The sequence below is a fragment of the Eucyclogobius newberryi genome, unplaced genomic scaffold (genome assembly GCF_026437365.1).
Source record: "Eucyclogobius newberryi isolate DKJ021-1_F unplaced genomic scaffold, fEucNew1.0.hap1 SCAF_6, whole genome shotgun sequence".
NCBI lineage: Eukaryota > Metazoa > Chordata > Actinopteri > Gobiiformes > Gobiidae > Eucyclogobius > Eucyclogobius newberryi.
In genome coordinates this window covers 37,206,270-37,230,816 of record NW_027316278.1, presented here as the reverse complement: position 1 = coordinate 37,230,816, position 24,547 = coordinate 37,206,270, and the positions used below count along the sequence as shown (strand labels likewise).

At 42.2% G+C, this 24,547-nt stretch overlaps 1 protein-coding gene across 17 annotated transcripts in view; it reads left to right on the top strand.

The window, feature by feature from the left end:
* The window catches only part of ank1a (ankyrin 1, erythrocytic a), a 185,442-nt gene that overhangs the window by 108,606 nt on the left and 52,289 nt on the right, over nucleotides 1-24,547 (top strand). For 6 of the 17 annotated variants that reach the window (XM_072434207.1, XM_072434210.1, XM_072434209.1 and 3 more), the window contains 17 exons: nucleotides 892-990; nucleotides 1,607-1,705; nucleotides 2,768-2,860; nucleotides 2,938-3,010; nucleotides 4,229-4,249; nucleotides 5,628-5,748; nucleotides 7,713-7,791; nucleotides 8,262-8,377; nucleotides 8,473-8,697; nucleotides 9,288-9,442; nucleotides 10,296-10,507; nucleotides 12,849-13,053; nucleotides 16,142-16,238; nucleotides 16,400-16,628; nucleotides 18,384-18,512; nucleotides 19,971-20,238; nucleotides 20,310-20,384. In XM_072434207.1, coding sequence (XP_072290308.1) covers nucleotides 892-990; nucleotides 1,607-1,705; nucleotides 2,768-2,860; nucleotides 2,938-3,010; nucleotides 4,229-4,249; nucleotides 5,628-5,748; nucleotides 7,713-7,791; nucleotides 8,262-8,377; nucleotides 8,473-8,697; nucleotides 9,288-9,442; nucleotides 10,296-10,507; nucleotides 12,849-13,053; nucleotides 16,142-16,238; nucleotides 16,400-16,628; nucleotides 18,384-18,512; nucleotides 19,971-20,238; nucleotides 20,310-20,384 — 2,296 coding nt within the window. The remainder of the gene's footprint in view (nucleotides 1-891; nucleotides 991-1,606; nucleotides 1,706-2,767; nucleotides 2,861-2,937; nucleotides 3,011-4,228; nucleotides 4,250-5,627; nucleotides 5,749-7,712; nucleotides 7,792-8,261; nucleotides 8,378-8,472; nucleotides 8,698-9,287; nucleotides 9,443-10,295; nucleotides 10,508-12,848; nucleotides 13,054-16,141; nucleotides 16,239-16,399; nucleotides 16,629-18,383; nucleotides 18,513-19,970; nucleotides 20,239-20,309; nucleotides 20,385-24,547) is intronic. The other 11 variants (XM_072434204.1, XM_072434202.1, XM_072434201.1 and 8 more) reach the window with 11 other exon arrangements.

Sequence of the window (24,547 nt, the reverse complement as noted above, 5' to 3'; positions counted from 1 at the left end):
ATTTCCCAAATGTTTATATTTCATATTTTCATAACTTTTTATAATGAGGAGACATGTACTCGTCATTTATCATGCATTTATAATATATTCATGCATTATTATACTATGACATATCAGGATTACTATCATTTCACGATATCTCATCCCTTACTTCATTCATGAATTAGACAACAAACTACTGTAATGAATTAGAAAGAAAATCCTATTAATTCATCATGATCTTTAAACCTACTATTAACACAAGTAATCAGTTTTGAAGACAATTGAACAAAAATGATTACAAATCCTGACAGTGTTGGCAAATACCGGTCATCGGTCATAGCAGCAAGACCATGAATCATAAATCTGTATTATACTAAAAAAAAAAACATATCGGACCATCCCTATACGCTTGAATCAATACTCAATTATGAAAAATGAATCAGTCTTTAATTCAAACCGTTTTCTCTATACATATTCACCTAAAAATGTATTTATCTTACTTGGGTAATGATTTGGATCACACATTTTTCCTACTGTTATTATTTCTGAACATAACATTAGACTTTCTCAGCTAATACTTGCAGAAAGGTGATTGCATCTGTCCATGGGAGTGAGAAACATGCTGAGAATATGGACTCTCGCCTCACGTCACAGGAAAAAGTGCAAATGAATATTTGAATACGAGTTGGTTCTGCCCTAATTTGGTTGGAGTGTGAAGAATGGGCTTGTGAAATATTAATAACGCTTTGTAACATGAAATGAGCAGCATGGCAGGGTTAAAGCGAGGTCATTAAGCAACGTTTCATAACCAACACTCACATTAATATTGTATTGAAGATTGAAGTATCGGCCGTAGCTGCTGTTTAAAGCCATGTTTTCTTTTGTCATTTTTTGTGTGGGTTATTGTAGATGGGATACACGCCGCTCCACGTAGCCTGTCACTATGGAAACATCAAAATGGTCAAGTTCCTTCAGCAGCAACAGGCCAACGTCAACAGCAAAACACGGGTGAGTAGGCACCTTCTACTGGTTTTCTTATGAAATGCAAAAACGGACCAACCAGTTTAGAACAACTCTTTTACAAATAAAGACAGAAAACTAAGCTAATATTAATAATAACTTACAATAATGTATATATAATATAGAACAGCATTATATGTAGAGACATATTGTGATTTTTCAGGTACATAATATTGAACTGTAACATAAGAAGGTCATCAAACTGCAATCTTGATCTAAATCGGCTTGGTAATAGAAACGGGTCCATTGACTTCATGTTCAAAACGGCAGAACTGATAAGCCCCTCCTCTTCATATTGACAAACAGCACACATTTACATGTTTTATATTTTTATAAGCAGCTAAATTACATTTTAGAACTCTATATGTGTCACTCAGTGTCACACTAAGTACAGGGATGTGGGTGGGGATAGGGGGTCCATAAAAACAGGAATTTTCCGAGGACTGGAACCTCAGTTGCCCGTGCAGGAATCAATCAACTTTCAGTAAACTAATGATGAAAAACTGTTGTAACAAGGTTAAAATATCATTACAGTAGATTTAGCATAACATGCCTGATTTACATTGTACTAATGACAGTAATGACGTGTTGTTGTCTTGTCTAGCTGGGCTACATGCCCCTACACCAGGCGGCTCAGCAGGGCCACACGGACATCGTGACTCTGCTGCTGAAGCATGGAGCCCAGCCTAATGAGACCACCACAGTAAGCACTGACCCTGATCCTGTCAGACACCAAGGCTACAGTAAAAGTAAAGATCAAGTAAAGTAAAAGATACACTTGGTCAAATATTACTCCAATACATGTAAAAGAAGCTTAGTCAAATTATTACACAAGTTAAAGTCCTGGAGTAGGGCCTATTCACTGTAGAAAATACTAATGCTAAAAGTATTGAAGGTGCTCATTTTTACAAACCACTGAAATTTTGTGTTGTGATAAAAATGCTGTTTGGTCTTATTGAGTATTATGTCTAAATAATGCATATGATTTTATTAGAAGACACGAGACGTGATTGGTTTGAATGGAATGAGTAAATTTAATAACTAGCTTATTTTTTAAATAACCTCATAAAAAGTAGCAAAAATAAGTCAAACGTATTTTTTATTTATCCATTTGTCAGGCCTAAAATAGTTTAAAGCAAGTCACAGCAGCTAACTGACTAATTCACATTGCACCCACAACCTGCTCTTTGTTGTGAGTCTTTAACAGCCCACCTCCACCTCTGCACAACATCATACAACTTTAAATGGGACAAAGGACGTGGAAAACTCCCCTACAGGAGTTGTAGTGGAGTAAAAAGTATGATAATTTTCAAATATAGTGAAGTTAAGTACTCCTAAATGCAACTCAGTACTACTAAAACGCAACTCAAGTAAAGTACAAATCCTCATAAACAATACTTTATAATAAAACAATACCTTCTCTGCTGCCCCCTAGTGCACAGGCTTAGTGAAGCCAGCTTTATAACTGGCCAGGCCCCAGGCTTTCTCAGAAAGGTTCTCAGTACTTTTAGACTCCTCCTTAGAATAGGACAATCACAACATTTTGTGTCATGATAAAAAGTGTAATATCTGTGCATACAAGCCGCCAAACCTCTCAAACCTTCCTTATTTACTTTTTATATACAAACAACTATAATAAAAAAATGATACACATAGGTGTTCAAAAGTAAAAACCCACAATGAATGATTTCACCAGACAGTGGTTTAAAACACTACTCTTAAACTATATGTGTATAACTCACCAGAGTATTGTCCTGTGCTTCAGAATGGAACATCAGCTCTGGCCATCGCTAAACGCCTGGGCTACATCTCTGTCATCGACGTGCTCAAGCTGGTCACTGAGGAGAATGTCTCTATGGTCAGAATGGACACTATTACCTAAACAAACTAAATTAGATGATTTTCAGGTCAGCTGAACTGTCTTTGTGTCTGCAGTCGTCCACAGAGAAGCACCGCATGAGCTTCCCTGAGACAGTGGATGAGATCCTCGACGTGTCTGAGGACGAAGGTAAGAAAGACTGCATGAAACACATGCCCAACCATTCACCCACGGCAGGGCCTTTTCTACATTTGTGGGGGCCCTGTGCTAAATATTGCTCGGGGGCCGCTAGTTTCATACAGTTGAGAGATTATTCAAGCAATATATTCTCTCACAATATAATTCAAGATCTTAAACGGAGCCACTGATGTAAAAATGTCCATGTTAAAGGTGCAGTTAAAACAGTAGTAACAATAGTTCATTTTATTTCTCACTAATGCATACTGAGAATCCTAATTACTGCAATGAGTTTATAAACGCTTTCACAATGTTTAGAGGCCAGAGCAGAGTTCACGCCAAAGCTAACAAACATTAGCATGCTAACAGAATAAACCACACTATAATGAAATGCAGACAGAACACAGCAGTCTCATTTTCACCCTGAGAGCTGATTTTAGAACACAGTATAATATGTGCTGGTGCGAAAATTCCATAAGCATTATTCTTTGGGTTCATGTACTGTTTTAGAACAGCTTTATCGAAACGGCAAAGTGAACTTGGGCAGACTGCCAAAGCGCAGCCAATCAGAACACCGCTTTCAGCTCTTACGTTCAGGTTGAGGAGAAATTAAATAATTTGTTATTAGCTGCAGACAGTGCGCAGCGGTCTCATTTTGACAGAAATTTCTGATTTAACAATATATATTCTTGGGGAAAAAGTACTCATATATAATTCAGTAGTAATTTTATTATAAATTCAAATTCAAAATGAGGCTGCTGTGTGCTGTCTGCATCTAATTATGGAACGTTTTAATCTCTGTGAAGCAGGAAATGTTAGCATTCTAATGTTTGTTAGCTTTACAGTGACAACAGAACTCATTTTCCCTCTCTGAAAGTGGTGAAACGCACTTTTAGAATTATTGCGGTGAACAATTTCGATGCTCCAAAAACATTAGTAAAGTGGGCAATAGCTTTGAACTGCTGCAAACTATTTAAAAATAATAATAATGATAAATATGTTAGGCTTTATCGTTCTGCCTTACTTCTACCTTAATCCAGTTGACTAATTTGAAACATTTTCCTAAAGATCCCATAGAATTACACATAATACACTTGAACACATAGCTTTGAGGCCCCCTAGAGGTTAGTGAGACCTGTGCAGCTTCTAAATCTACACTCTAGACACATACAAACCAATGTAGCAAATCATTTAAATATATTTTTTTGTTTTGTTTGACCTTTTTCATAGGAATTGCACAGCTCACATTAGGTATGGCCTGACTTTCCATATACCGGTATCCCTCCGTGTGTGGCTTCATTCCCACCTCACGCTCTCATTTGTGTGTGGTGGTGTATCAATCACTGGCATGCCCCCATACCGACATGGCACCCACTGCACCCATAGTGTAACCTCTCCGTAACACATGTCTAACACTCATACTCGCTAACACTCAGGCGAGGTGTTGTGGTGGCGTGTTGTGGCGTGGTGTGTAGTGCCGTGTAAAGCGTGCTGTGTCATAGTCAAAGCTACTATCGGCTCATGGGCTGCGGCTGACACGGATAGTAGCAGAGTCACTTGGGAATGCTGAATGGCGTGTGGTGCTTTTTCTCTGTAACTGTAGAATAGTAGAATGATATTTTTGCAACAGTTCCAGTGCATCTTGGAGATTCGGGAAGACTGCAGGTAGACTTGAAAAGAGGTGGAAATGCTTGTGCCAGGTGGACAACTTTTTACGGAAAGTGGGCAGTTAAAAACTAGCTGGAATAACTGTAACAATTCAAGTTTTTAAAGAATTCTATAAAAAAAAAATGTTGGGAATCTTTTGACTAATTTAAAGACACAGGTGAATCTTACAATTAGAGATATCCATGTGAAACCTCTGTTGTTTACTTACATATAATGTAGTTTTTCATCTTGTAATGTCATCATATTTAATCAATCATATTTAAATAAGTAATTTTGTGTATCAAAAGGCAACAAAAATGCACAATTTCTTTACATTTCTTGCTTCATTCTGTCAACACTATTATTTTGTTTTAATTCAGAGTGGATTTTGGGAATCTTATTTAGTATTGGAGTAAACTAGATATGACTGAAGTTAAAAAAGTTCAGTTTGGTGTGTTGAATGCGCAACTTTATGGAGTGAACTTTATGACTTCAGGAGAGAAAAATTGGTCTGGGAGAAAAATGCATTTGGAGTGAATTAAATTACATAATAAAACATCTTTAGGTGTAGATTGGACAATGTTGTTGTTAATATATGAAATCCATAATGCTGAAAGAGCAAACTGAGCAAAAATAAAATAATAATGGAAAGAAAGTTAAATCCTAGTTAAGATCTGGTTTAGACCTTGTTAAGTTCTTCATTTACTTGTTACAAGTTTAGGTCTAGTATAGTCCAAGTTCAGTCCTGTTCCAAAATAAATGGAATTGAGTTCCATATGACCTGGTTTTGTTCCACTTTAAGCAGTTTGTTTAGAATGAAATGCCAGTTGATGGAAGTTTACATCCCATTGTTAGCGATACATTTGATTGTTCACTTAACATGCTGTTGTCTAACCCTCCCCTGGTTAACCCTGTCTCCTCTCTCTGTCTGCTGCTCTCATCCCCTGACATGTGCATCTCTTTGGCATGTTGTTCTCTGAAGGCGAGGAGCTGCTGGGCACTGAAGGGGCCAGGTACATGAAGACGGATGACACCAAAGACCATGACGACGATTTCCTCTCCCCCAAGAAATCACTGGAGTACGAGAGAGGGCTGGGCACAGCGTAAGGGGCACCAAGCGCGGGCACAAGGCGCGGGCACAAGGCGTGGGCACAAGGCGTGGGCACCAGGCACAGGCACCAGGCGCGGGCATCAGGCAGGGAATCTAAGGGCTACAGGGGAGGCACTGAGCGCAAGGAGTTTATCATGAGGTTGTTATTGGCGTACATCAGGGGGAGGCGCCAGGCGGGCAGGGAGACAAAGACACAACATGTGCAGATAGGCTGGGGAGGCACCAGACTGGGTCACCGTGCAGGAGCACCAAAAATAAAGAGAATAGTGATACAGGAGGGGCGTCAGCCATCATGGCAGCAACGATGAGGCATCAGGCAGGGGTGTCAGGTGGGGCATCAGGCGGAGGCATCACACCCACACAAGGGCTGCATCAGAATGTCCATACTATTCCCTACATAGGGCACTATTTATGTGTCTTACCATTTTAGTGTTGTCCAAATGTCCAGCAGTTGTTGTATATTCAAAATTCATTAATCCAGCTCCGTTTGTCCATCCGTGAGCACAGACAATGGCTGCAGGTCAAAAGAGGATGGGGAAAAGGCAAAAGGGTTCAAAGGAGAGGAACAAGTTGAAGGTTTTCCTCTGGGATTCGTTTACGTGATGCCGTGTCTTTTGTCAAATTTGACTTTGCAGTGATGCATCTGTTGTAAAAAAAAATGTACAGGCCTTATTATTTTTTCCAGAAGTCGAAACACGTATGAGTTGTGACAAAGTGTAGATTACCTACTGATGGCAAGTTGGACAGAAGAACATGTATCCAAGCCGTGTGCGCTCACGACATTTGGTGAAAGAGGGGGAAGAACAGCACACGCGCAGTGATTCAAGAGCAACAAACAGTCGTTGGTTTTCAAATTTCTGCAAAAATCCTCAAATATAGCTTTAAATAAACTGTTACACTGTAAAGACACTTACCTTATTGAGCTGTTAAAAGGTCATCTTTGCGGGGCAAAAAGTGTAATAATCCAGTCTGTTTGATGCGCAACGTGGGATCCATGTTAAATAATATATTAGTCCATAAATATATTCAATTTCATTTCTTTTTTTTAAGGTCCAAAATTACAACAGCAGGTGACTAGAAGGGCAACAGTGAAATAAAAATGAGTAAATAATAAATATCCCAGCAACCTCATTTTCATGTAGAAATCTCAGGGAGAAACACAGTGAAGGAGAGATCCTACTCCTACAGACGGACAGGCAGCAGATGGTCCAGGGCTGCCGTGTTTCCATTTGCAGATAGAGACTGTGAGGCCAGAACCACTCAGGAGGATCTAGCAAGACAGTTCATCCAGACAAATGAGGAGCCGTTCATCTAAAGTTCCTCTAGTTAATTGAGGAGCATCTACAGGTGAAATAAAATAATAAATATTGTTGATAGGGAAAGTAGTCAGAAGCAGAGGATAGTGCTCAAGCAGCCATACTCTCCCCAGCATAGTTGCCCCTAGAGCAGTGTAGGTGGGAAACTAGGTTTTTATTTCTGTACCTAACTGGCCTGACCATAAGCTATTTCAAAGAGGAACATTTTAAGCCTGGTCTTAAATGAAGAGATTATGTCGGCCACTTGAACACTGACAGAGAGTTGGAATATGTGCGTGTCAGACAGATGTGAGCAATATTTATTACATAAATCAATTTCACCAAAATTTAGCTTTTTCCTTGTTCATTTTCACATGACCTGAGTATACTATAAAGTACTGAGTATCTGAATCACTCTGTGCATGAGGCACTGTAGAGTCTGCTAAATAGTACAGGGCTATGCAGTGAGTAGGAGGGACTGTAATGGACATTCAGACGTAGCCCAGATGGGCACCAGGCACAGCGGGGGGCGCCAGGCTGCAGGCCGCTCTAGGGCACACATGATTGGGTAATCGAGATGGTGGATACAACTTACCAACATGGAGAGGAGCCACTGTGTCACTGTGTTCTGTGGGGTGACTTGTGTTTGATTTCCTCACAGAAACTTCTCCCCGGCTCTGCCTAGGATCCCCCGTGTGTCTCCAGAGACAGTCATCCTCAAGGAGCACGAGATGGAACAGGTGCAAACCACGCAATGTTTAGAAGTCCTCAGTGGGTTAGTTAGAAACAGGTTGGTTGCAAACAGGTTAGTTGAGGACAGCAAATCTTGAATGTATTGTTTTAGCTAATCATTTCCATGACAGGTAATAAACATGACGGATTCTCATTTTCATATTATGCAGATTTCCTCTGTGTGCTCCAGATCCTCCTTGTTACCTAAACATCTAAATGATTCAATAGGTAGACAGTAGATTAATATAAATATTCATACTTTTCAGTGTATCAGCCTTAAATCTCATTTTAATCTATTTTTGTTTGGCCCAACTACCTACCGAAAGAAGCCAGAAGATACACACGTCTTCATCATCATTAATACATCATTAATTACTTGCACAAAACATGACTTCACTGCTTTCTTTCTTATCCAGTTTGTAAGCCTAACATCGATCAATGACTGTGACATTGCTCAGTGCTGCGTTCTCTCCCACAGCAGCACACTCCTCTCCCACTGCCAAAAGAGTATGATGAGGACTCCCTAATCCCCAGCAGCCCGGCCACGGAGACGTCCGATAACGTCAGCCCTGTGGCCAGCCCTATACACACAGGGTCAGCCTCTACACCTCCACACATGTTCTGTCCTGTGTATCACCTGGTCCTAACAGCCTGTGTGTGTGTGTGTGTGTGTGTGTGTGTGTGAGCAGGTTCCTGGTCAGCTTCATGGTGGACGCTCGAGGGGGCTCCATGCGCGGAAGCAGACACAACGGCCTGCGGGTCATCATCCCTCCTCGCACATGTGCCGCTCCCACCCGAATCACCTGTCGCCTGGTCAAACCGCAGAAGCTGACCAGTCCACCGCCCCTGGTAGAGGGAGAGGGGCTTGCCAGCAGGATCATCTCTCTGGGCCCAGCCGGCATGCAGTTCTTAGGGTGAGACATCTTCTCGCTCTCTGTTTTCAGCAGGTTACAAAAACATCACAAAAAGATGTTTAGTAATTCCAAGTTTATAGCAAAATGACATTGATTCAATGTTGACTGTGGTAAGAGTTTTGGTTGAGTCAACATTGAGGACAAAACACTGAATTGCCACTGAAAGTTCTCATTATGAACATCTAATAGACGTTGATTTTTTATCTATTTTGACTGTGACTCAACATATAGCAAAATTGAAGTTTCCACTCAAACACTGAATAAACATTCATTCAACTTCTTTATTCATCTTGAATAAGTGCGGATAAACTATTTTTAACAAAAAAAAAGCTAATTTTAAGTTCCTATATTTTTGCATCAGAATTGATACAATTTGATATCTTAGTATCAATATTTTGATCACTACTATAAACTACTATAAACTAAAATATTATCTCTAACTAATCAATTTCCTGGTTAAAAGAACCAAACCCAGTGAATATACTTTGCTTTATCTTTCCTCGGTCTAACATACTGGCCACATGCTCACAGTCACACACTTATCTTCACCTTGGGTTGTGGATGAAGTTGAATGTGTGCTCTTCTCTCAGGCCCGTGATCGTGGAGATCCCTCACTTTGCTGCTCTGGGCCGGGGCGATCGAGAGCTGGTGGTTCTGCGCAGTGAAAACGGCTCTGTGTGGAAGGAGCACCGCAACCGCTATGGAGACGAGGTCCTGGAGACCATCCTCAACGGCATGGACGAGGGTATGCTGAAGCCGTTCCTTTAAAGCACACATATTATTATGCAATGTTTGATTTGTTATTGGCCTTGAAACATGCCTTTACTTTTGCATCTCATGTTTTAGACCTTGCCTGTTACAACTATTAGTCCTTCTCCTCTAGTAGTCCTCTTACTACTAGTCCTCTTCTTACTACTACTACTACTACTACTACTACTACTACTACTACTACTACTACTACTACTACTGCTACTACTACTACTACTACTACTACCACTACTACTACTAATTCTGTATTTTTTTCAGTATTGATACTTGCTCAAAGGAGTAATTTGTGTTGATACTAGTATCAATTAGTATGTGATTTTGATACTTCTGACAACTCTACTCTAATGAAATGAATATCTCGATTCATTTTACATTGCATTGATGACGATATTCAGACAATATTTTAATTGTTAATGTGTTAAATGTGTCTGTAAATGTCTTGTTAAGGTTCAAGTATTGCACAAAACGTGAATGGACGGTAAAATTACCCAGAAAGATACTGAAATCCTGATGTTTCTGTTAATTTCATTTTAATGTGCCCTTTTTGCTGTAATTTCTTATTCAAGGGTTTCAACTCCCCGATAGACTTTTTCACATTCAAAAGATATAATGTTTGTGTTTAAATTGTTAATCTTTATAGTAATGGCTCTAATATCTCACCATTCTGAAACCTGTGAATAGATGATATAGTCGATATTCTAATTTTGCAGCTCTCAAAACAACAACAGCGGTATAATCCACATTTTGATATATCAACACCTCCACCATACTCTCCAATGTTACAATCTCTGCACTGTACATGACCCTAACCCGTCTTTTGTGTTCCTCAGACTTGGAAAGCCAGGAGGAGCTGGGGAAGAAGCGAATCCACCGCGTCATCTCCACAGACTTCCCCCTGTACTTCGCTGTGGTGTCTCGTGTGCAGCAGGAGAGCGACCTGATTGGTCCAGAGGGCGGCTGTCTGACCAGTAAGCTCGTGCCGCTGGTTCAGGCCACGTTCCCTGAGACAGCGGTAACCAAGCGGGTGCGGCTGGGGCTGCAGGTGAGGTGGGACGACCAGGGAGCGGACGCAAGCTTTAGTGGCTGAATGAACCACACGCATGCTGGATGTCCTCCTGGAATGACCTGCCCCTCCCTGTTTTCCTCAGTTCCTTCCTCTTCTGTTGATTTTCAGTGGACATTTTGGCTTGTATTTGCCAGTGCATGAACCTGGCACCTTCATTCAAGACTCATTCGGAACTTGTTTCTACCAAGCACTCCACAGTCCAGTGTGTGGTTGTTGGTCTGTTCGGTTTTATTGAGTAGAACAAGGCTTTAAATGTAAGCGCGACCTCTCAAGACCTCTCAAGGTTTAAGTTCAAGCAAATTGCCACAAAACAAAAGATCCAAATAGAAATGACAAGTTATACGATTACAAAAATGTAATGTATGAGTCCCTGTGTCTCCATCCGAGTTGGGTAGAATAAGCAAAAATTGTGCTCATGTAATAGTAATGTCCTTCGAGTACAAAGTGGTGAACCAAGAAATTACTCAATTAAGACTCAAATGTATTTGGGGAAACTACTGCTCAGGTAAGAGTAAGTAAATGTAATTCAAAGGACAACATATTAAATGAGACAAAATGAATCATCAGCTGTAACTTGGCTATTGCCAGATTGATTGTGCATCATTCAGAATTGAATCTGGAAAGGCTTATATAGACAAAGCGCCTATACATGTTTTAAAAATAAATAAATGCCTTTCCTCTAAAATAGATTTAATTAAACCTGTCGGCACTGCCCTTTTTTGTTATTGGCCTGTTATTGGTCTAGTTCCTGGACACACAATGGCGGGACCCTGACAAAAGGGATTGCCAAGTTCAGCAATACATATTCAATTTGATAGTTTACAAAACCATTCATCCCTTCAAACCTGTCGGATTCAGATTTAGACACTGCTGAAAGAACTGGTTGAAAAGCACAGGTTTCTGGACAGTGGACTACTTGGTCGAAACAAGGCTTTTGTCAATACTGATATAACTCTGTATACATTTTATTTTTCAAATCCTCGCACTGATTTTTTATATATACAAAAGAGAGATGTATATTTATATGGAAATTGAATATGACTTAAATATGTCTTATCCTGAGACATTGCTGGCATATTTTTTATGAGCTAGAAGTCTGATCGCACCAAAGACACATGGAGCATCTACATCAGTATAAATGACAAGAGGACCATTGTAAAACACAATGTTTAAGTCTCATTTTATATACTTAGTTATAGTTTATGTTTATCTACATTATTTGTATGCAAATACATAATTTTAATGGCATTATTTAGTATAAAATGATTATGAATATAATCACATGAACAAATAACAAGCCTTAAATAATATGTAAAGTAGAGTGGACCTAAATCTTTTAGTTTGATGATAGCATATTTTTATAATTTATCTATTAACATTTGTGACATTACTTTGTGCCTTTTTTCTTGATTTTATGAGAGTCGTACAAGAATCCCTGGAATCTTAAGTGCACAGATGGAAATAAATAAAATACATACATACAACTGTGTATGAAACCAAGGCACCCTCAGTGATGGTGATCTTGTATTATATTTTATATGTATTTTCTAGCAAGTTAATGCTTATTATGTGCTGAAGGAGACATGCTATGCACAATTCATTTTTTGAAGTTTGATTTACATATTGTGTTTTCTCATCCAAAACTGCAGCTCAGCAGTTGTCAGAAAGGGCTGTTTTGTACAACCTGACAGTCCAAAGCTCAGGTATATGAAACGGCCCAACTAAAGCACAGAATGTCTCCTTAAATTGTGCACACTCCTTAGAGTGCACATGGTTTTACTGAACATGCCTTAAGTTTAAGTTCAAGGGGCCTTTGTACTGTACTATGCCCTGAGGGGCCTGTACCACCGTGCCTTTTGTTTTTGATATCAATTTGTATCTGTGGATGTAACTTCTTGATCAATAAAAGGCATATGCATAAGTGATAATGTCTGTATTCCTATTGTTTTACATGTGTTTGAGAATCAGGGCTTTGAAGGGCACAACTCAACTCCACAGACACACTTACATAATAAATGTTACATACACCCATATTAGTTCCATATTATTTGAATTTGATGGCAGTTAATAGGCTCTTTGTTTTCTCAATAACTGCAAAATATGTTTATTATATTTAGGGTGAACAGTTTTATTTAGAATTTTATTTTAAAGTGCTTCATGCCTTGTCTCGATGCTTCTCAGCCCATAGTATTCCTTTTCTTCCCCCTTGTTCAACATTCATTGCCATGCATGAGCATGACCCCCCCCATTAAGACTGTAGTGATGCTTCCATGCTGTTATCTGATTGGCTGGTGCATTGCCCTGACCCCGCCTACAGGCCCAGCCAGTGCCGGACGAGCTGGTGGCAAAGCTTCTGGGGAGCCAGGCTAACTTCAGCCCAGTTGTGACTGTGGAGCCCCGCAGGAGGAAGTTTCACCGGCCCATTGGTCTGCGCGTCCCCCTGCCCCCATCCTGGAGAGAGAGTCCCCGGGACTCTGGGGAGGGAGACACCACCAGTCTGCGGCTGCTCTGCTCCGTCATAGGTACTGCTTCTCCACCTACAAGGTCCCACATGTCCAGTGTACTGCATTAGGACTGTACAAGGTACCACATGTCCAGTGTACTACATTACGACTGTACAAGGCCCCACATGTCAAGTGTACTGCATTAGGACTGTACAAGGCCCCACATGTCAAGTGTACTGCATTAGGACTGTACAAGGTCCCACATGTCCAGTGTAAAGCATTAGGACTGTACAAGGCCCCACATGTCAAGTGTACTGGATTAGGACTGTACAAGGTCCCACATGTCCAGTGTATTGCATTAGGACTGTACAAGGCCCCACATGTCAAGTGTACTGCATTAGGACTGTACAAGGTCCCACATGTCCAGTGTAAAGCATTAGGACTGTACAAGGTCCCACATGTCCAGTGTATTGCATTAGGACTGTACAAGGTCCCACATGTCCAGTGTAAAGCATTAGGACTGTACATGGTCCCACATGTTCAGTGTACTGCATTAGGACTGTACAAGGTCCCACATGTCCAGTGTAAAGCATTAGGACTGTACATGGTCCCACATGTCCAGTGTACTGCATTAGGACTGTACAAGGTCCCACATGTCCAGTGTAAAGCATTAGGACTGTACATGGTCCCACATGTCCAGTGTATTGCATTAGGACTGTACAAGGTCCCACATGTCCAGTGTATTGCATTAGGACTGTACAAGGTCCCACATGTCCAGTGTATTGCATTAGGACTGTACAAGGTCCCACATGTCCAGTGTAAAGCATTAGGACTGTACATGGTCCCACATGTTCAGTGTACTGCATTAGGACTGTACAAGTTTCCACATGTCCGGTGTACTGCATTAGGACTGTACAAGGTCCCACATGTCCAGTGTACTGCATTAGGACTGTACAAGTTCCCACATGTCCAGTGTACTGCATTAGGACTGTACAAGTTCCCACATGTCCAGTGTACTGCATTAGGACTGTACAAGGTCCCACATGTCCAGTGTACTGCATTAGGACTCTCCACAAGGTCCCACTGTTTCTGAAGACTTTCCCTGGGACTATAGCCTAAAAAGCACCAGTAACAGGCTAAAGGCTGATCCCATCCAGAAGTCAAAGGACACAGTTTGCAACATAATACAGGATAGATAAGTCTTGTTACATCCACTCTCTTCAGTTTCACAGTGAGTTGGCAATTGTCCCGTCTGCCACTCAACAATACCCTTCTCACCCTGGACATGGACTATTTGAGCAACTCCCCTCAAGCAAGAGGCTACGATCTACCATGTGCTGTTGGACTTATGAACACTTTACACCTGCCACTTTAACTATTATTCATACCAATAACCACTCATTATTTTTAATGTTTTTTTGCACTATTGTGACCATCTGTAAATTGTGAATATATTGGGACCAAGTCTATTTTATTTGTTATTTTTTGTATATTTTTTGCCACTATTACAACTAGTATGTTGCATCTTAATGCCAACGCAAATTCCTAGTTTGTGAATTGTGTTCACTGACAATGTCGTTAGACCTCTTTCTGATTCTAATATGCAGTGAGGAAAAAGTACTTGAACACCCTGCAAAGTTCTCCCACTTAGAAATTATGGAGGGGTCTTAAATTTTCATCGTAGGCGCATTGCCATAGTCAGAGACAGAATGTAAAAAAAATCAGAAATCACATTGTATGATCTTTAAATTATTGATTTTTATGTTATTACTGCAAATAGGTCTTTGAACATCTGAGAAAATAGAACCTTGATATGCTTCTTACGGAGTCACTCCTGTGCTTCAGGTCATTGTAATGTTGGAAAACCCAGCCACGAACCATCTTCAATGCTCTGAGGGAAGGTCTTTCAATACATGGCCCCATTCATTGTTTAGAAAAGGACCACAAAGCATAATGTTTCCACTCCGAGTAGGGATGGTATTCTTGGGATGGTACTCATCCTTCTTCTTTCTTCAAACACGGCGAGTGAAGTTTATATCAAGACGTTCTTACCACATAACTTTCATCCATGACTCCACTGGATCATCCAAATGGTCATTGGCAAATTTCAGACAGGCCTGGAAATGTGCTGACTTAAGCCGGGGAACCTTCCATGTGGTATAAACCATGACTGCGTAGTGTTTTACCTTTGAAACTGTGGTGCCAGCTCTCTTCAGGTCATTGACCAGCTCCTCCCGTGTAGTTCTGAGCTGATTCCTCACCTTTCTTATCATCACTGATGCCCCACGAGCATGGAGCCCCAGTCCGAGGGAGACTGACATTGTCATCTTTAGCCTCTTCCAACAGTTGCTCCAACAGTTGAGCTGCTTGCCAATTGCCCCGTAGCCCTTTCCATCCTTTTGAAGGTCTAAAAAAAAAATTCTGGTGTCTTTTGACAATTCTTTGGTCTTGCCCATGGCAGTAGTTGGAGTCTGACTGATTATGGGGTGGACAGGTGTCTTTATGCAGCTAAGTGGAACAGAGGTGGACTTTTTAAAGGAAGACTAACAGGTCTTTGAGAGCCAGAATTCTTGCTGATTGGCAGGTGTTCAAATACTTATTTGCAGCAACAACCTTCAAATAAATTATTTAAAAATAATTTAATGTGATTTCTGATTTATTTTATTTATTCTGTCTCTCACAGTGTAAATGCACATAAGATAAAAATTTCGGACCGCTCAATAACGTTTATGCAAAATCGATGGGTGTTCAAATACTTAAGTTTCCTCAGCCTGAACACATTTTGTATGTGTATACTCATTCTGATCACTTCAGCGCACAATTTTCTTCACCACACAGTTGACAAAATCCTTTGCTAACCGTGACATTTTTTTCACTGCTAAGCTCCCAAACCTGTCCCAAAGTCCTAACTTTAACCACTTTTACCTGTTCCTAAACCATACTCATAGCTTGATTGAGAATGACTATATTGTAAAAACCAAAGAGGTGTTTGTGTGGCAAAAGTGTGGTGGAAAAAAATTAAGCCAGATCTAAACGGCTTCTCTCCTCAGTGCACTTGCAGGTTGAGTCCTGCTGCCCTCAGCTGCAAAAGTAATGCCTTTTCTATTTTTAGAAAAGGGCTTTTCTATGTATACATGATTCCTGTGTCTGTGCCATGTTCTCTCAGGGGGAACAGCTCATGCACAGTGGGAGGACATCACAGGGACCACGCGCCTTGTCTATGGCAATGGCTGCGCCAACTTCACCACCAACGTGTCGGCACGGTAAGGACATTTCCTGCCTTTACCCAGCCGCTATGAAAAAACACTGCAATGCAAAGCATCAAGACTCGGTTCACAGCCAAATTGTTATAAGAATCCCAAGCATGTGTAAAAGTCTAAACTCCAGGTCTATTGAGATATCTTAATGCCTACATCCTACTCAGGTTCTGGCTGGCAGATTGTCCTCGCACTGCTGAGGCTGTGTCCTTCGCTAACGTGCTGTACAAGGAGCTGTCGGCCGTGCCCTACATGGCCAAGTTTGTTGTGTTCGCCAAGATGAATGAAGTGCGTGAGGGCCGGCTGCGCTGCTACTGCATGACCGATGACAAGATGGACAAGACCCTGGAGCAGCACGAGAACTTCACTGAGGTGGCCCGCAGCAGGGACATAGAGGTAACTTCACTGAGGTGGCCAGCAGCAGGGACATAGAGGTAACTTCACTGAGGTGGCCCGCAGCAGGGACATAGAGGTAACTTCACTGAGGTGGCCCGCAGCAGGGACATAGAGGTAACTTCACTGAGGTGGCCCGCAGCAGGGACATAGAGGTAACTTCACTGAAGTGGCCCGCAGCAGGAACATAGAGGTAACTTCACTGAGGTGGCCCGCAGCAGGGACATAGAGGTAACTTCACTGAGGTGGCCCGCAGCAGGGACATAGAGGTAACATCACTGAGGTGGCCCGCAGCAGGGACATAGAGGTAACTTCACTGAGGTGGCCCGCAGCAGGGACATAGAGGTGGCCCGCAGCGGGGACATAGAGGTAACTTCACTGAGGTGGCCCGCAGCGGGGACATAGAGGTAACTTCACTGAGGTGGCCCGCAGCGGGGACATAGAGGTAACTTCACTGAGGTGGCCCGCAGCAGGGACATACAGGTAACTTCACTGAAGTGGCCCGCAGCAGGGACATAGAGGTAACTTCACTGAGGTGGCCCGCAGCAGGGACATAGAGGTAACTTCACTGAGGTGGCCCGCAGCAGGGACATAGAGGTAACTTCACTGAAGTGGCCCGCAGCAGGGACATAGAGGTAACTTCACTGAGGTGGCCCGCAGCAGGGACATAGAGGTAACTTCACTGAGGTGGCCCGCAGCAGGGACATAGAGGTAACTTCACTGAGGTGGCCCGCAGCAGGGACATAGAGGTAACTTCACTGAGGTGGCCCGCAGCGGGGACATAGAGGTAACTTCACTGAGGTGGCCCGCAGCGGGGACATAGAGGTAACTTCACTGAGGTGGCCCGCAGCGGGGACATAGAGGTAACTTCACTGAGGTGGCCCGCAGCAGGGACATAGAGGTAACTTCACTGAAGTGGCCCGCAGCAGGGACATAGAGGTAACTTCACTGAGGTGGCCCGCAGCAGGGACATAGAGGTAACTTCAAAGGTTAAAATTTCAGTCCCTTAAGGCCTAGAAAGTGGGCATCAAACCAGAAACCTTCTAATCTACCCAAACAAAGCCAACATGGATAGTCAACAGGATCGGTTATGGGTTCACTTGACTTTGCTGTAAAGTGAGTGAATCTGTGATGTGGTTTAAGTGACGTTCCCATGGGGTGGTGTGTGACAAGAAGAAGTCGCGGACACTGTTCTGTACTTTTCGAAGATGTTTAATACAGATAACAGCATCAGATAACAGGACAGCAGAAAACAGCGCCCGGGTCTCCGATGATCAGGGACCCCCCTCTCTGGGCGCACCTCCCTTATATACTGAAGACGCACAAAGACCGATAAACAATATCTGACAGGTATGACCCTATCCATGTACCAACGGATTAGCCAATGAGAGAAGAAGATGTAAAGGTATCCTTATTTGGGTAGCACCAGGGGAGAAGTTACAGAAATGAGATCATGCGCTTACACAGATGTACACAAGGCATCTCAAGGCCTCGCAGCCAATGGAGACATCTCCCATTCGGTAGTTAATCAGATGTGGGCCCCTTACATTCCGTGGAATAGACATTTTGGTAGAAACACACATATTCCTAAAAGCCAGTCTCAGAATGAGGCCTAACTTTGCATGGACCTAGTTTTAATACACTTCATCTGCTTGAAAGCTCTCTTGATGTGCATTATTATGTACATAAATCATGCATGATTTATGAGGTTACCTGGGTTTGATTACCTGGGTTACTATGGTCCGTGGTGTGTTACAGGTGATGGAGGGAATGCCTCTTCATTTGGAGTGTTCTGGAAACCTGATCCCCATGAGAAAGGCCACAGCTCAACCGCGCTGCTTCAGCTTCCAGGCCTTCAGGGACAACCGGCTGCCTGTCTCTGTCAAGGTGCACCCAACACCCAGACCTTTTCCTCCTCACTTTATTGACACTCTCTCCACTCTTTGCCTTGACAAACCCAAAAGATGCATCAGTCCCTCTCCCACAGCTTTGTACTAGGTCCTAAACTATGTCAAAATTCTATTTAATTAATTTTTGTAATGCCCGAAATCACAACAGCAGTTGTCTCGAGTGGCAAGAGTGAAAAAAAACAGATAGATTACTGACTAACTGACTGCCTAAATGAACAAACTTTAGGTTTTTGTAATAACCCAATAAGTCATGTTCAAACTGGCCCTGGCTGACCCAGCGCTTTGGAGCAGTTTTAATGGATGGCCATGCTCAGGTCCTGGCGGCTATGTGAGCAGCTGACCAAGCATTACCCAAGCATAACATATTCTTTCTTTATATATCAAATCTAAATTGTACCAGAATTACACACTTTAATCATGAGGCAGATCTCAGAAATTCACAAGAAGACGTTCAGTAATTTGCTGTGAGAGATGGCTAAAGCTAGATTGAACAGAAAACTACCTCTAGTTTATCGTCAGCTTTTTTTTGCATTGATTTCACTTCTCTGCAAAGTCTCTACACCAAGTTGTATTCTTTCTTTAAAGGAATTATAGAGGATTTTTTGGCGCCAAATCTGAGTCTCATTTCCTCATGGCGTGGACAGTCGATTAGTCCTTCCACATATCAATCATGCTTTTCAGCCTACTACACAGCTGCAGCCTTGTTCTGGCTCGTCTCCAGCATAGCAGCACGTTTCCCTGGCTGCGCATGCATGGTTGATATGCCGGTGTGTGTCTAGCGAGATCCTTCAGTGTACAGGCTGAAGGACAGCAGAGGAAGACTGTGTTCGAGCTGGCTCAAAAGAGATGGAAATCTGCGATATGTTGCGCTAATAAACAAACACACGTGTAGCAGTGAGGCTGTTGCGCGCTTCCGCACGGCATGCGCACTTTTCAAAAAGGGACAAACAGTTCTCAAATCGGCGAAAAATTCTGTATTATTCCTTTAAGTAATACATTGGTTTTGGATAATGCTACTTGCATTATTCACTCAATATAATAGCTTGATCTTTTATTTAACCTTTATTTAATTAGGAAAGTCCACTGAGATTATGAAGACTCCACACAAACAGGAAACAGCTGTTGCTAACGTATGCTAGCTTTTTTGCTTTGTATGTAGGCTCAACAAATAAGTTAACATCAGTTGAAATACAGCGGTTTATCACAAGCTCAAACCAGTGTTTGATGAAAAAATATTATTTTCTGCTAATATCTGCTTTTTGCTAATTTGTTTTCATCTGAATCTGCATTCTCTTGTATCCAATCATCTCGCTCAAAAGTGTACCGAGAGCCAAATTAATCCAGACCACTTTAGAAGCAGTTAGTTTAAACGGGCCGGTACAGTGATGGACTGCCCTGATCCGCTCCAAAGCAAAACCAACCGTCTGTTCAACAGGTCCGGGACAGCAGTAAAGAGCCTGCTGGTCTGTTGTCTTTTCTGCGTAAAACTACCAAGTATGAGGACAGCCAACATGTCCTGTGTAACCTGAACATCAGCATGCCTCCATGCATCAAGGTGGGTTCACACAGTCTACTCAAGCAGCCTGAACAACTCACAACACTTGGCTTTTCTGTGCAGACGATGGGGAGTGAAGACCGCCGGAGAACCCTGACTCCGCTGGCTCTGAGGGAACGATACAACGCCCTGAATGAGCCGGCCATGGGTACAACATTTTTTAAGCTGTTTGGGCAACGTCAGGTCATTGATTTGTAACTTTGATGTTCTTGTCTGCAGCCTCATTGAGTGCTATGGAGCGCACAGAGCTCAAGATGGCGGTGATCGCAGAGCAGCTGGGGCTGAGCTGGGCCGGTAACTCACACTTATTAGTTTATTTATTGTTAAAAGGAAATTGTATTGAACTTGATAACAGTGAATTATATTTTCTATTGTCTGAGCACACACTATGTATACTGCCATACCTGCCCTCAGACCTCCAAATAACACAGAAATAAATGCAGTGAGCAACCACGGGAACACCCATGAAAAGTCAAGTTCCAATACACCAAAGTCCAGAGAAAATAAATATTCACAAAAATGCAAATCACCAATGTAAAACAGCACATTCAAGTCCAAGATTGTATATTCTTGACAGCTAAATTTAATTATCTCTTGCCAGAGCTCAAAACACTAATCCCCAACTGGTCCAGGCCAGCCATATGATATGAATACTGTCAAAGTTTAGTCTATAACAGACTGCGAGAGGCGAGGATCGTTCTCAAAGTCTTTATTTGATCAAAACGGGGAAAAACAGGCAAAACAGTAGCATGTTGGTCATCTTGCAGCTGAGAATCGACTTTCCACAAGATTTAATTGCGTTTTATATAGCCGTTGCTTGGGTCTGATAAAATGGCATGACGATGGCAGGACGTCAGCTTTAAGTCAGCATTGTTTATGCCAGTCTTTAAGATTGTTTATGCCAGTCTTTAAGATTGTTTAGTCTTTAAGATTGTTTATACCAGTCCACAGATGATCAGAAAGTACTGACTGAGAACATATTACTATAAACAATGAGTGAATGGGCGTAGCCCATTCACTCATTGTTGACAACAGCAGCGCGAAGCGCTGCATTCCTCCAAAATCACTCCTGGCATCGTCCCGTACGCGAGAATCCATGCCGCAGGCATGGGTCATGCTTGTATCTGCTCAAATCAATGGAAGTCTATGGGGAGTGGGCGGGGCATCCCGACGGAATAGGGAGTGACGAGCGCGTAAGCGCTCGTAATGATGATTCCACCCCGTGGCGGCATAGGGAAGGCTTAGAGCTTTCAAACGATGTATCATTTGTTGTTATAGTGGAAACGGCTATATTGTTTTTGCTCAAAATACTATTATTTTTTTTTAGGCCCGAGCCCCAGCAGGGCGGAGGGCCTATTGCTCCCGCAACGCTGCCGAAGGCAGCGTTGCAACTGTCTGACCCCGTCGCCCCTGGCAAGTACAGTGAACTAGCCCATGCCGAAGGCATGGATCATGCATACTTACTCCTGCTATGACAGAAATAGTCAACAATGAGTGAATGGGCGTAGCCCATTTTTTTTTTCGTTAAAAAAATGGCGCGACAGCGCCACCGACAAAAGTCAAAATACATTGCGCCTATGGGAGACGCCCCGAGGTCAACTTTGACGTAAAGCTACGAAATTCGGGACACGCATTCCTCTCGTGAGGACAAACAAAAAAAATCATTTTGGCCACGCCCCCAGACTTACCCTATGGCCGCCATCTTCCTTTGAAAATGAAAACACGCTGTGTTAGCCATTTTGTTCACGTCAAACTTTGACGAACTCCTCTTAGGGCGTTTTGCCCACCAACTTCAAAATCGGCGTACGTTCTCTGGACAAGTGGGGCATCTAAAGTTATCCAATTTTTTTAGATACCTTTTACGGTCTGTGTGCGGCGCAGCCGCAAAGTTGGACAACTTATTTTGGAATATTGCAGATCTAAAAATTGCTCCCATTTGATCAAAACCAGTCCGATTAGGACCAAATTTGAATCAGTTGTTAAACGTTCTAGTTTGGACCAGTTTAGGCTGACAAAATTGAAATGGGCGCGATAGCGCCCCCTACAGAGTGACCTTTAAATTAACATTGAAGGTCAAAAATTAGTTTTACCAAAATTTTCTAAACTTTACCCAAAATTCTATTTTGGCGTCCCGATCAAAAAAGCCTATCAGACAAATGCCTTAATTTTTACGGCGTAGTCGTAGCGATGACATAAATCTCCCATGTTATCCCTATGGGAAAACCGCTAAATCTCTCGAATATCCACATTTTTCTGTTTCAAACTTTGACGAACTCCTCCTAGTGCGTTTTGCCCACCAACCTCAAAATCGGTGTACGTCCTCTAGACAAGTGGGGCATCTAAAGTTATCCAAATTTTAAGGATAGCTTTTAAGGTCTCTGTGCGACGGAGCCTCAAACGTTTCCCAGAATTCTGACTATTTGGCTTTCAGAGTGGCCTATAAACAATAGAGTTTTTCCAAATGACATGATATTTTGCACAAAATTCTAATTTGCCATCCTGATCATAAAAGTATGAGAGACAAAGTCATATTTTGTACAGCGTAACCGTAGCCATGACAGAAATATCCCATGTTATCCTTATGGGAAAATCGCGAAATCCCTCAAATCACCACATTTTTACGCTTCACACTTTAACAAACTCCTCCTAGGGCGATTGTCTGATCAAACTCATATTTAGGGAAAATCATCTATACAAGCGGGGCATCAAAAGCTATCCATATTTTTATTCTAAGTGCTACGGTCTCTGTGTGGCGGACCCGCAAATATGTGTCAGAAATGGGAAAACAGCGAAATCTCTAAAATGACCACATTTTTACGCTTCACACTTAAACAAACTCCTCCTAGTGCGATTGCCCGATCAAGCTCATATTTGGGGGAAATCATCTACACAAGGGAAGCATCAAAAGTTAGTCATATTTGGATTCTAAGTGCTACGGTCTCTGTGCCGTGGAGCTGCAAATATACTGTCACAAATGGGAAAAACGCTAAATCTATGAAATGTTCAAATTTATGCTTCACACTTTAACAAACTCCTCCGTGGGCAATAGCTCGATCAAGCTTTACTTTGGGAAATATCATCTACACAAGCGGGGCATCAAAAGTTATCCATATTTATATTCTAAGTGCTACGGTCTCTGTGCAGCGGAGCAGCAAATTTGACTGACACTTGTGTTGATTTGCACTGGATTGGCCATGTCCAATGTGTCTCCGTCTGTCAAGTTCTTTTTTTAATTCAACACAATAAGGGCGCCATCTTTATCAAGTCGAAAGCGCAGAGTCGGAAGGCCGGCGGCCCGCGAGGGCCGTTGGATGCCGCTTGCGGCTTTAATTTTTCTTGTTCTTCTTCAGCGCTTTGATCTCTAATTTGACCCCCTGAACATGCTCAAAAACTCACCAAACTTTGCCCAAAATTCAGAATCGGCGAAAAATTTTATTTTTTCTGGGCCATTTTTTTTTCCGTTAAAAAATGGCGCGACAGCGCCACCGACAAAAGTCAAAATACATTGCGCCTATGGGAGACGCCCCGAGGTCAACTTTGGCGTAAAGCTACGAAATTCGGGACACGCATTCCTCTCGTGAGGACAAACAAAAAAAATCATTGTGGCCATGCCCCTAGACTTACCCTATGGCCGCCATCTTCCTTTGAAAATGAAAACACGCTGTGTTAGCCATTTTGTTCACGTCAAACTTTGACAAACTCCTCCTAGGGCGTTTTGCCCACCGACTTCAAAATCGGCGGACGTCCTCTGGACAAGTGGGGCATCTAAAGTTATCCAATTTTTGATTCTAAGTGCTACGGTCTCTGTGTGGCGGACCCGCAAATATATGTCACAAATGGGAAAACAGCGAAATCTCTAAAATGACCACGTTTTCACGCTTCACACTTTAACCAACTCCTCCCAGGGCGATTGCCCGATCAAGCTCATATTTGGGGAAATCATCTACACAAATGGGGCATCAAAAGTTATCCATATTTTGATTTTAAGTGCTACGGTCTCTGTGTGGCGGACCCGCAAATATATGTCACAAATGGGAAAAACGCCAAATCCTTGAAATGTTCACATTTATGCTTCACACTTTAATGAACTCCTCTGTGGGCAATAGCTCGATCAAGCTCATATTTGGGGAAAATAATCTACACAAGCGGAGCATCAAAAGTTATCCATATTTTTATTCCAAGTGTCACGGTCTCTGTGCGCTGGAGCTGCACATTTGACCGACATTTGTGTTCATTTGCACTGGTTAAGCACAGCTTTGTACATGTCCAATGTGTCGCTGTCTTAGTTCTTAGACAATTGCGTTAGCGCCAACTCTGTAAAATGCAGAGAGCAGAGTCGGAAGGCCGGCGGCCCGCGAGGGCCGTTGGATGCCGCTTGCGGCTTTAATTTTTCTTGTTCTTCATCGCTTTGAACTCTAATTTGACCCCCTGAACATGCTCAAAAACTCCCTAAACTT